Source organism: Hyaena hyaena, unplaced genomic scaffold, assembly GCF_003009895.1.
Source record: "Hyaena hyaena isolate Hyena2069 unplaced genomic scaffold, ASM300989v1 scaffold_84, whole genome shotgun sequence".
Taxonomy (NCBI): domain Eukaryota; kingdom Metazoa; phylum Chordata; class Mammalia; order Carnivora; family Hyaenidae; genus Hyaena; species Hyaena hyaena.
Window position 1 is genome coordinate 377856 of NW_024080716.1, and position 11953 is coordinate 389808.

Here is an 11953-nt window from a genome sequence, read left to right on the forward strand (position 1 = left end):
TCTGGATTTTGAAAAATGAAATGGAAGAAAAAAATCTCTGAAGAGTTGGCAGGGGGAGAGAGAGAGAACTGACCTCTTTTCCTCCAACAATGGAAAAACCTAACCCTCAATCTCATGGCCAAGAATGAAGAGCACCCCACAGAGAGGTATAGGAGCCAGGGCTGGGAAACCAATCTGGGGAATGAACGGGGAGAAATCAATAACTTCGTGAGAGACTTTAGGTCAGATTTGAAGATTACTCCAACACCCATCTCTTAAACTGTCCTTGGGGGGACAACATTGCCAGGCATCTACCTGGAGGTCAAGATCAGGGATCCTTTAATACACTCACCAAACCACCCCTGGGGGACCTTGCGGTTTTGAGCCTGCTCACCTCCTGCTGCTGGCCTGGGTGCTTGGCCTCTCTTTTGCACAGGTTCAAAATTCTCAGTGATACCAGGACCTCCCCAAGGCCTGAGCAGCACTGTCATGGCCAGCCTGAGGCTGCAGAGGTAGAAAGCCAAGTTCTGGCTCTTTGGCGTGACCGCCCGAGGCTGTGCAGCGTCCCTACGGCTTAGCATTGCGATGGCCACAGTTGATCCGCCTCCATTGCTTGTAGCTCTCTTCCTGGGATTTCAGTATGTATCACTGTTGATTACATTCGTGCATAATGACTGTGCCTTCTCTTGGACTCCATTCAGGAGAAAGCAAGGTGCTTTCTGAGGCCAGGGCAATTCAGCCTGTCAACTCAATGACTGGACTAATCAAGGCTAACCTTGCCTTCCCGAATCACACAGTGGAAGAAGGTGCACAAGTGAGACTCAAGGATCTGGCTACACCTCCTGTCACTGCCACTCAGAATGTTAGATCTTGGCGAGTGGCTCTGACTGCCTGATCCTCAGATTTCAATGTATTAGTGACTTTTAGGTGAGAGTGTACTTCAGCATCGTCCTTGGAGTTTTTAATTTTTTTTTAATGTTTATTTTTGAGAGAGACAGAGCATGAGCAAGAGAGGGGTAGAGAGAGGGAGACACAGAGTCTGAAGCAGGCTCCAGGCTCTGAGCTGTCAGCACAGAGCCCGATGTGGAGCTCGAACTCACAGCCTGTGAGATCATGACCTGAGCTGGAGTCAGATGCCCAACTGACTGAGCCACCCAGGCGCCTCCCTTGGAGCTTTTAAAAAATACATGCCCTCTCCACCCCTCAACCTGCAGAATCAGAATTTTCAGAGGTGGGCCTGGACATCTGCATGTTATAAAGCTCCATTAAATGTATCCATTCTGGAACATTTCTTATTGAGAGTCCTAAGCCATCAAGTTACTAGAGGGACAACATAGATCTGGGGATAAAGGTACATTTTAGCAGATAAAATGCTCTAAAATTTGGTTAGAAGTCTTATCTTCTACTTTTCTTCCCCACAACACACAGACACAGACACTTTCTAAGCTCTCGGTCTAACTCTCTGTCTTCTTTCCATAAGTGGGTCCTTGTCTCTTCCTTACTGTTGAATTATTGAGTTCAAATGCTCTGATCCATCCAAACACAATGATTTCAAGCCACTGTATAGTTTTCTTTTTTGAAGTGATGCTACTTGGTATTTTGTAGGTTTAAAAAAATTGTTTTTAACATTTATTTATCTTCTGGGGGGACTGGGGGTGGAGAGAGAGAGGGAGACACAGAACCCGAAGCAGGCTCCAGGCTCCTAGCTGTCAGCACAGAACCCACTAAGGGGTCTGAACTCACGAACCGCAAGATTATGACCTAAGCTGAAGTGAGATGCCCAACCAACTGAGCCACCCAGTTGCCCGCCCCTGGCATTTTGTAGTTTTGATTCATATTTATATCATATCAGCACACATATCATTTAATGTAGTGGACTGGGTATTATTTCTATTTCATAGACGAAGACACTGAGGTTCAAAGCGCTTAAGTAACTCAGTAAATGTTAGAGGGGGAATGTATACCCTCGTCTTTTTATTCGGAGCCCAAGCTTTTCCCCCACTGACTCACTCCAAGAATCATATCTAAATTTGTACTTAGAATTCAAATGTCAACCATTACAAAGTGAACCAGCAAAGAATGGGACCTAGAGAGCCTTTAAAACCTCTTCCATGGTTTGGTAGTTTAATGATCTAGCGCATGTTTGGAAATCTTGATGGCTGACTGAATTCTTTCTTTCTCCCCCAGATATTATGAGTTGAGAAGAGAATGAGTCGTTACCCCACCCCCACCCCCGTGTGGGACCTGGCTCCTCTCCCAGAGAACGACACAGGCATAGCTCCACCCTGTTGAGCTTATGCCTGGCTCTCTTCTCTCATTACTGCAAGCTTGGTAGGTCTTGTCCTTACAGCAGGCAGAAAGGAGGTCACACATGAGAAGCAGTGGGCTGTTCCCATGTGTATGGTGGAGGCACGTGGGGGTTGGCTTTGAGTATTTCCCACCCCTCAGGTCAGTTAGGCTTTTATAAAATCCAAGTGTGATATGTCTGGTGAAATAGTTTTCCTTGACAGAAGGCCTTATTAGGAACAGAGAGTTCTGGGTATCTTTACTTTTTAAATTAAAAAAAAAATAGTTATTTATTTTTAAGAGAGAGAGTGACCGAGCAGGGGAGGGGTGGAGGGGGGGCGGTGCTGGACACAGGATCCAGTCTCCAGGCTCTGAGCTGTCAGCGCAGAACCTGACACAGGGCTCAATCTCAGGAACGGAGGGATCATGACCTGAGCCGAAGTCGGACGTTGAACCGACTGAGCCACCCAGGTGCCCCCTTGGGTTTCTTTAAAAAATGGTTATTTTCCTCCTTCTCCTCCTGGAAGCACAAGAAGAATTTTCTCCATCTTCATAGTGAGGAGACCTCCCAAGGTTCTTGGAGATAGAATTCACGAAAGGATGGAAATCTCTTCTAAGACTGGACCTCCTGCATCTTCAATCCTTCAGTGAGTTGAAGCCCCCAGCAAGTGGCCAATGACAGTGTCGAATGTTCCGGCCAGCACCGGTTCCAGCAGCGGCAGCTTCTGCTCCTGGGCTTTTGGCTCTGGTCTGCTGTGATTTTCTGTGTCCACCTGTCTCTCCAGTTTTCAGGGCAGCAGTTTGCCCCATAAGCCCAATTCTCTAGTGGATCTAAGAAGCGTGGTTAGTTTTCAGTTTGTTGAGCTTTTTTCTTGTGAGGACTGGCAGTGATGTCTTCTCAGCTCCGTATGTGCCAGATCAGAAAATGCCTTTGTACACAAGGGAGGGAAGTGAGGAAAAATTACTTACATTCTTTGTCTTGGTTGAGGCTCAGAAAGCACAATTAGGATAATTGCTGGGTGCAGGTGGTGAATGCAAGAGGTGATCCCTGGGTGCAGTAACAATTGGGTAAAGTGAGTCAGGAACAGGAGAAAAGCCAATGAATGGTATGGCTTTAGCCTGCTGGTTTACTGGCACTGGTGTGCGGTGGGTGGGGGGGTGGAGGGGAGGTGCTTAAAGACTCTGCTTTAACATATCTTCATCTTCACCACAGCCTTGGGATAGAGCCTGAATAGTTCTGACTCTGGTGTTAAGACTGCCTATGTTGGAAAAGAGGAAGTGCTGTCAAGAATGGGGGTGGGGGTAGGGAGCACCTGGGTGGCTCAGTTAAGCAAAAGACTCTTGATTTCGGCTCAAGTCACGATCTCATGGTTTGTGGGATCGAACCCCACATTGGGCTCTGCGCTGACAGCCCAGAGCCTCGCTTGAGATTCTCTCTCTCCTCTCTCTCTCTGCCCCTCCCCCACTAGTGTGCTCACTCTCCCTCTCTGTCTCAAAATAAATAAATAAACTCAAAAAAATAGAACAGGGAGGCGCCTGGGTGGCTCAGTTGGTTGAGCGTCCGACTTTGGCTCAGGTCATGATCTCAGGTTCCTGGGTTTAAGTCCCGGGTCAGGCTCTGTGCTGACAGCTAGCTCAGAGCCTAGAGCCTGCTTCGGATTCTGTGTGTGTCTCTCTCTCTGGCCCTCCCCTGCTCACACTGCCTTTATCTCTCTCTCTCTCTCTCTCTCTCTTTCTCTCTCTCAGAAATAAATTAAAAAAAAAAAAAAAAAGAACAGGACTCGGAGGCTCTACTTGTAGGGGCTTCTGGGTGGCCCGAGGTTGGTCACCTTCCTCTCAGGGGCTCAGCTTTCTTCAGGCTCACAGGAGACCTTTCTACCCCGAACATCCAAATGGGGGCAAACCCCAGCGCCTTGCATGGACTGCGTGAGGTCTGAAGGCAAATCGATTTTCACAGAAACTGTGAAGTAGCCTGCCCCTTTGAAAACTTGTGAGTTTTTGTTTGCGTTGTTTTGACTTTACACAGTTTTTCTGATTCTTTCTAGGATATTTACTTATTTATTTGTTATTTTTGTCCTTCTGGTGTGACTTTTGCTCTCTGGAATGGAGTTCTCAGGGGGTCTAGCCCTGGGCCTGAGCAGCAGCTCGCTCTGGGGGTCACACTGCTTCACTTCTTGGCTCGCTTGTTACAGGTAGCCGGCTATTGGGGCGGGGGGGCTGGGTGTGAGCCCTCAGGGAGCCCCGGCCTCACCCAAGGAGGTCCCAGAACAGGGCTCCTGCTTACACAAAAGCAGGGTGATAGGAATGAAGGTATATCCGGAATACCTAGGAATGTATCTGTGTACCTAGGAATGCATAGTGATAGGAATGCATCTCTCTGCCCAGTCTGAATTCTTAAGTGGCTGTTGCCTCTCTGAGTCCTTATATGCACATTTATTTGTAGTTTTCTTCACCCTGTACTACTATATATATTATATACAGTAGTATACTATATATGGTATAGTAGTATGCTATATATATAATGTACTATAATATAGTATATATATATATATACTTATATAGTATATATACATATACATATAATTTAGTTTTGTTGTTATTCTCAGCATGTTTAAGAAAGGCTTTATGGCAACTTAACAAAGAAACCTGTACCACAGCGACAACAAGTAGCAAAACCTTCTATTTGCTTGCTAAGTGCTGGTAACTATTTTTCAACTCATTCAATCCTCAGCATAGCCCTGCGAGGTAGGTGGTATGATTATCCCCATCATTTAGATGAAGAGCCCAAGGTACAGAGAAGAGAAGGGGCTTCCCCAGGCCTCCAAGGGAGAGAATGGCGAAATGAGGGTCCAACCCCGGGTGGGCTGGCTGGGTCTGTGTTCTGAGCTGGAGGGATAAGCAGAGAAAGGTGAGGCAGGCAAGGTGAAGGTAGGTGCTCCTTCACACATCTGTCTTTCTTGATAGCCTGAGAAAGAGGATGAGCAGATGATGGTACTCGATAGGTGTGTTCTTTGTTCTTTCGAAGACAACTGCCTAATTCTGCCTTCCCTGTTCTAAGTAGTGGTAAGTATCCATAATTATGCAGCCTAGGGGCAGTGGTGAGGAGAACCAGCCCCTTCCATTGTGCTCTTCCACTACAATGTGATTTCAACACCTTCCCTCCCTTCCAGGCTGACTTTTGGCTGAGAAGTAATTCTCACTGGAGGACTAGACCTTCCAAGATGAGCCCAGGAGTCCCAGCCCAGAGAGGGACACCCTTAGAAGAGCAGCCTGAAGACTCCCATTTGGGTTACCCAAAACTGCTGCTTCTGCCTTCTGCCCGTTCTTCCCTTATTACCAACCCTCTCCTTTCTTTATTTTTAAAAAATTTTTATTTTATTTGGGAGAGAGAGAGAGAGAGAGAGAGAGAGAGAGAGAGAATCCCAAGCAGGCTCCATGCTCAGTGCAGAGACTGACGTGGGGCTCAAACCCACGACTCTGGGATCATGACCTGAGCCAAAATCAAGAGTTGGACACTGACTGAGCCACCAAGCTGCTCCTCAACTCCTCCTTTAGACAAGCCTACACTTTCCTGGGATTTAGTGTGGCCTCAGAGAAAGGTAAGCCTTGGATCTGCCACTCATTAGACAAGTCATCCTAGGGTCCAGGAGGTGAAGATATGGCTGGCATCACCCACACAGCAGGTGCTCCAAGGCTAGTGTTCATTTGTCCTTATTTGAAATCCCCAAAGTAGGGGAAATGGACTTAGTGTAGGGACCATCCAGCCTCATTATTCCCCAGACCGACCACCTTCAAAATTCTCTGTATGTGTTTGGCATATACCTATAGAGTTTCTGGGAGCCGAAGAGATGCTTAAAATAGAAGTAAAATTATTGCCACATTAGGGACTACATTTCTTGTTTCTTGTTTCTCTCCTTTGACCAAATCAAGTCCCTCCAGTCCCTTCTACTCCTAAGCTAGAGTAACTACAGAAATAAATTATCAAGTGGATGGCTGCCATAAAGAGAAAAAGCTTTTCAGGCTTTTAAAAAAAAAAAGTTTATTTATTTATTTAGAGAGAGAGAGACTGACGGGTGGGGGGAAGAGAGAAAAGAAGACAGCACAGAGCCTGACACGGGGCTCAAACCCATGAACCATGAGACCATGACTTGAGCTGGAGTTGGTTCCTTAACTGACTGAGTCACCCAGTGCCCCTAGGCTGGGGGCGGGGGGGCGGTTTGGGAAGAAGGGAAACATGTTAAAATCTAGAAAGCCAGAGAAGGCTTAGACTGATTTGGGACACAGTAACCTTAGTGAGACTTCCGAGGATGTAAGGTCCTGCTTGTCTTATTGCCCCATTTGAGTTTAAAGTGTTTTTAAAAAAAATTTTTTTTAATGTTTATTTATCTTTGAAAGAGAGAGAGGGAGACAACGTGTGAGTGGGGGAAGGGCAGAGAGAGAAGGAGACAAAGAATCTGAAGCAGGCTCCAGGCTCTGAGCTGTCAGCACAGAGCCCGATGTGGGCCTTGAACTCCCGAGCTGTGAGATCATGACCTGAGCCGAAGTCAGATGCTTAACTGACCGAGCCCCCCAGGCACCCCAACTCCCCGCCCCTCATATGAGTTTAAACTACAGAAGAACAGAGCTCACTTTCTAGAATCTCAGACTCTGAGGTAGTAGTGACTTGTAGGTGGTCTAGCCCCAGTCCCTCACCCCAAGCATGGGAATTCTCTCCACCCCGTCCCCCAAGATGGCTCCCCCACCTGCCTGCATCCTGCCCTGCAAGATAATTTAAAGGGCAAATGGCAGAGTTAAATAAAGCCTGGACCCAGGACCCAGTGAGCTCTCAAGAGATCCACCCATCAGGTCAGCTTTCAAGATGGTTCCCCCCATCCTAGCTCTAGAGCCTCAAATACCATCCTCAGCTTCTTCTCAAAGAAGAGATGGGTAGAGACATCACAGGTTTTTGGAGCCACACAGGCTTGGGTTCAAGTCTTGCCTGCCTATAATGCTCACTGGCTCCAGGGCTTTGGGCAAGGTGCCCCAGCTGTCTGTGCTACTCACCTGCAAAAGACCAGGATTAACCCCGCCCCACGGCCAGCCCGGGGGATGTGGTGAGGAGTCACTGGGTGCATGAGACAGACCAGCATTGGACACATGCTTCCACACCTACCTTCACACGTCTGCATGAGAGTGTGAGCATCTATGGGGATAGAAACTGCTTTCTTAGTCAGTGGTATTTATCCCAGAGCTGCGCATAGTGCTTTTGCCTGGTGTAAAAATAAGAGAAAAATAAAATACTCAAGTAACTTACAAGTGCCCCCAGAATCAAGAACAGAGCTCTGTATTCAGATAATCTCTTAAAGAGTTCTGTTCACAAACTAGCAAAACTCTGCTGCCCTCTGTCTTCTGAACAAAGACCTGTGCTGTGTACTCTGTCTAAAACGAAACTTAAGAAAATAGCTGACGTGTGTTCCTGACAGAGAAACCGAAACTGATGTGTTTTTTTCTTTTCCTCTCGCAAGTTGCCAGATAAAACCGAGTTACTCCCGAAACATGGCTCCCCAGCCTCAGGAGAAGAAAACAGTTTTAGATGTCAGGACATGGGACCAGATATTTCAAGAACTGATGCAGCAGGAGAAACCCCGAGCCAGATGGACCCTGAAGGTGGATGCGAATCTCGACCCAAGCTGCCTTGCAGAAGGGTGGAAGCAGTACGAGATGAGAGGATTTGGCAGGTGAGTGAGGGTCTGCCCTTCAGTGGGCATTCTCGGACAAAGAGGCCAGCCTAGCCTCAGCATCACCCTTGGGTTCCTTCCAGAACGTGTTAAAGGAACAAATGACACCAGGATCTCCCTTTGCACAGTATTGTTTAGTATGTAAATGCCCCCATTTTGTTTAATGCAGGAAGTTTCTTCTTTTACGAGGCTTCCTCCCTAAACCTGAGTGGAAACAATAAATGGGATTCTAGGGCACCAGGGTGGCTCAGTAATTAAGATCCGACTGTGGCTCAAGTCATGATCTCACGGTTCGTGGGTTCAAGGTCCACGTCGGGCTCTGGAGCCTGCAGCCTGCTGGATTCTGTGTGTCCTTCTTTCTCTAGCCCTCCCTCACTTGCACTCTGTTTCTCTCTCTTCCTCTCTCTCTTGCAAAATGAATAAACATTACAAAAAAAGAAAAAAAAAAAAAGGATGGATGCTTAACCGACGGAGCCACCCAAGCATCCCAAGCATTCCTTCTTCTACCTTTCCATAAGATAATGGTTTTATTTTATTAAAAAAATTTTTTTAAATGTTTATTTATTCTTGAGGGAGAGAGAGAGAGAGACAGAGCATGAGCAGGGGAGGGGCAGAGAGAGAGGGAGATACAGAATCCGAAGCAGGCTCCAGGCTCTGAGCTGTCAGCGCAGAGCCCAATGTGGGGCTTAAACCCACAAACCATGAGATCATGACCTGAGCCGAAGCTGGACGCTCAACCGACTGAGCCACCCAGGCACCCCAAGATAATGGTTGTAAATATATGTATTTAAAAACAAGCTGTTTATCTCTTGATGACTCAGTTTTTTTATCTGGACATTGGGGCCAATATTGCCTACCTCAGAGGGGAGCTTTAAACGTGAAATGGGAAAATTTGCCAAGCCCTTATTTCAGCGCCTGCCTCAAAGTAGGCCCTTTATAAGTTTTCTGTGATCATCAGGAGGACCAAATTTCACTGGCAGGTGGCAGAAGGACTTTTCCCCATGAGACACCCAGGCATGTTTTACTAGCAAAGAGGTAAATGTGGGACCACATAGGATGGAAGCTATGATGGCTCACAGGAAAAAAGCTTTGTTAAAAACACACTCCCTTTCATTCTTTTTTTTTTTTTTTAATGTTTATTCATTCATTTTGAGAGAGAGAGGGTGCAGGGAAGGAGCAGAGAGACCGGGAGAGAGAAAGAATCCCAAGCAGGCCCTCAGGTGTTAGCGCAGAGCCCGACGGGGCCTTGAACCCATGAACCGTGAGATCATGACCTGAAACTAAGTCAAGAGTTGGATGCTTACCAACAGTTGGATGCTTACCCAGCTAAGCCACCCAGGTGCCCAGCCCTCTCATTCTTATCTGGCAATTTGTCAATATCATATGTCCTTTTTCAAACTGGAAGAGATTCAGAGACTGAGGCCAGGCAGGCTCACCTCCCTTGGGTCAGCAATCACCTGAAGACACATGGTCTTGTCCCCTTATCTGCAGGTTCCAGTGTTCCTCATGCCATCGGAGTTGGGCTTCTGCTCAAGTGCATATCCTATGTCATATGCACCTGGAGCCCCACAAATCCCAGGGTCAGGTGATTATGCGCCTCTTTGCTCAGAGGTGCAAGAAGTGTTCCTGGTCTCGATTTGAGAACCCCGAGTTCTCCCCAGAGAGCGCCATGAGGATTCTGAAAAACGTGGTGCTGCGCATTCTGAAGAAATTCTACGAAAATGGCTTTAGGAAGTTTTCAGAGCTACCGATCATCCGGGAGGTGCCTTTGGATGGGTCCCACGACACAAAGAATTGTGAAGGATGCTCTCTCGGCTTATGCGTACTGAGATTACAGAACAGCACGACGGAGCCATCAACATCCCCATTCTCTTACATGGATATTACGAGTTCTGCATCTCCCGTTGGTCACGTGTCCAGCCAAAACCAGTGGAATGGGTATTGCTATGTCCCTAGGGGCTCAGGGTCCAGCCACACCACTGCTGAGCCCAAAGGGGAGACCAGTAGGCAGCTCACCCCAAAGGCAGACAGGCAGGCTGTGCAAGGAAATTTACAATCCACACAGAGGGCAGTGTCACAGGCCCCCCAGAGGACATACTCTGAGGTCGTCAGGAGGGCAGGCCAACAGTCCACACAGCAGGTGTGTTCACAAGCCACACAAGGGGCAGGTATGCAGACCACGCAGGGGACAGACCCAAAGACCACATTGAGGGCAATCCCAAAAGCTCCATCAGGGTCAGACACTCAGAATCCAGGGAGAATAGTTCCCTCTAGGTCAAACTTACAGCTCACATGGACAGATTCCATGGCCACACATGGGTTTTCGACCACCAGCGGAACTCAAGCTGTCCGGAGAAGTTCACCCAGAAATGCTGTTCCAAATGGCTATCCTATATATGCTCCGTTAATGCAACCAGATTACTTCGTTCACAACGATACATTGGACATGTTATTTTTCTGTGGTATTTGTTTCTTTACTGTGTTAGTAGTCAAATGGTTAGAAGAAGGAAGATGGCGATAAGCTTCTCTTCTTTTGTCTTAATTCCGTGGTAAACAGTGAACTGGTTGCCATTTTAGTATGACACAGAATATGCTTTGAGACCAAGCAGGGTCAAGTTTGTAAGAATAAACACTAGTTTCCTAGATCTCCTTAGCAGATAGTCTAAAACATAACCTAGCAGATAATGGGCCCAATAAGAAATATTTGATGACTTCGTAAAAGCTCTTTATTCATTCATACCCTCATTCATTTATCGGTATCAGTATACATGTGTGTGTGTATCTATAAATACCACATCTTGGCAAGAACTGAGGGTCATGAGTGTTATCAGAAAGTTATTGTGGTGGGCAGAATAATGCACTCCCCCCCCCAAAGTTATCCATGTCCTAATTCACAGAACCTGTACATATGTCACTTTACATGGCAAAAAGGACTTTACAGATGTGATTAATTTAAAGATCTTGAGATGAGGTGCTCATCCTGCCTTACCTGGACGCGCCCAATGTAATCACAGTGGTCCTTACAGAAGGGGGGCAAGAATGTCAAAGTGAGAAAAAGGAGATTTAATGACGGCAGGAGTGACGGGCCCATGCAGTGATGGGCTTTGAAGAGGGAGGAAGCAGCCACAAGCCAAGGGACGCAGGCAGCTCTTGAAGCTCATAGAGGCAAAGGAACAGATGTTCCCCCAGAGCCTCCGGAAGGAAACAGCTCTGCTGAGGTATGACTTCGACCCAGTGAGACTGATTTTAGGCTTTGGACCTTCAGAACTCTATGATAATAAAGTTGTGTTCCTTTAAGTCACTACATTTGTGGTAATTTGTTACAGCTGTAATAGGAAAATAACCCAGTTATCAATATCACTCCAAGGATCAGGCAATTATGTTTTACATTTTAACAAAAAAGAGCCATGTGTAGATTAGAAGTATCCATATGCTGATCCCCTCTTGTTCCTCCTTCTCCGCTTCTTAAATCTACCCTACTTAAGTCTACCTACTTAAATCTACCCTACTTAAGTCTACCGAATGCCCCCATCCAGAAGAGACTCCCTTTGATCTGGTGACCGCTGCAGCTATCCTAATCTCTCCAATGGCTCCAAGAGGGAATGCTTCTAAGGGGAACACAGAGGAGACTGAGAGCCTTCCCCCAGCTCCCATGGCATCTGCATGCATGGAGAAGAGTTCACACTTCCAACAGAGTTTGGAGATGCCTTAGACAGGAACACGGAAAAGCATGCAGAGAAACAGGAAATGAAAACCAAGGTGATCCTTAACTGTAGGGCTCACAAAAACAGTTGTACAAGAAAGTAAACGCAGTGAGACTAAGCTATATGGCTTAGCCATGATAGCATTCAAACAGTCCTAATATTAAATATCGTGACGGACTAGTCCTTTAACAAAACATTAGGACTCAAAACCGGGGGTGGGGGTGGGGGCGCTGCGGGTGTAAGACAGCGAAATCTTTATCTCGATGG

At 46.9% G+C, this 11953-nt stretch overlaps 1 protein-coding gene across 2 annotated transcripts in view; it reads left to right on the plus strand.

Annotated features, from left to right (window-relative positions):
- The window catches only part of RTP4 (receptor transporter protein 4), a 35704-nt gene extending 24418 nt beyond the window's left edge, over window positions 1-11286 (plus strand). The window contains exons 1-3 of one of the 2 annotated variants that reach the window (XM_039234185.1): window positions 5762-5864; window positions 7770-7982; window positions 9474-11286. In XM_039234185.1, coding sequence (XP_039090116.1) covers window positions 7801-7982; window positions 9474-10503 — 1212 coding nt within the window. In that variant the 5' untranslated portion in view covers window positions 5762-5864; window positions 7770-7800 and the 3' untranslated portion in view covers window positions 10504-11286. Of the gene's footprint in view, window positions 1-5761; window positions 5865-7769; window positions 7983-9473 lie in introns of those variants that run through there. The other variant, XM_039234186.1, reaches the window with a different exon arrangement.
- Window positions 11287-11953: the final 667 nt, after the last annotated feature.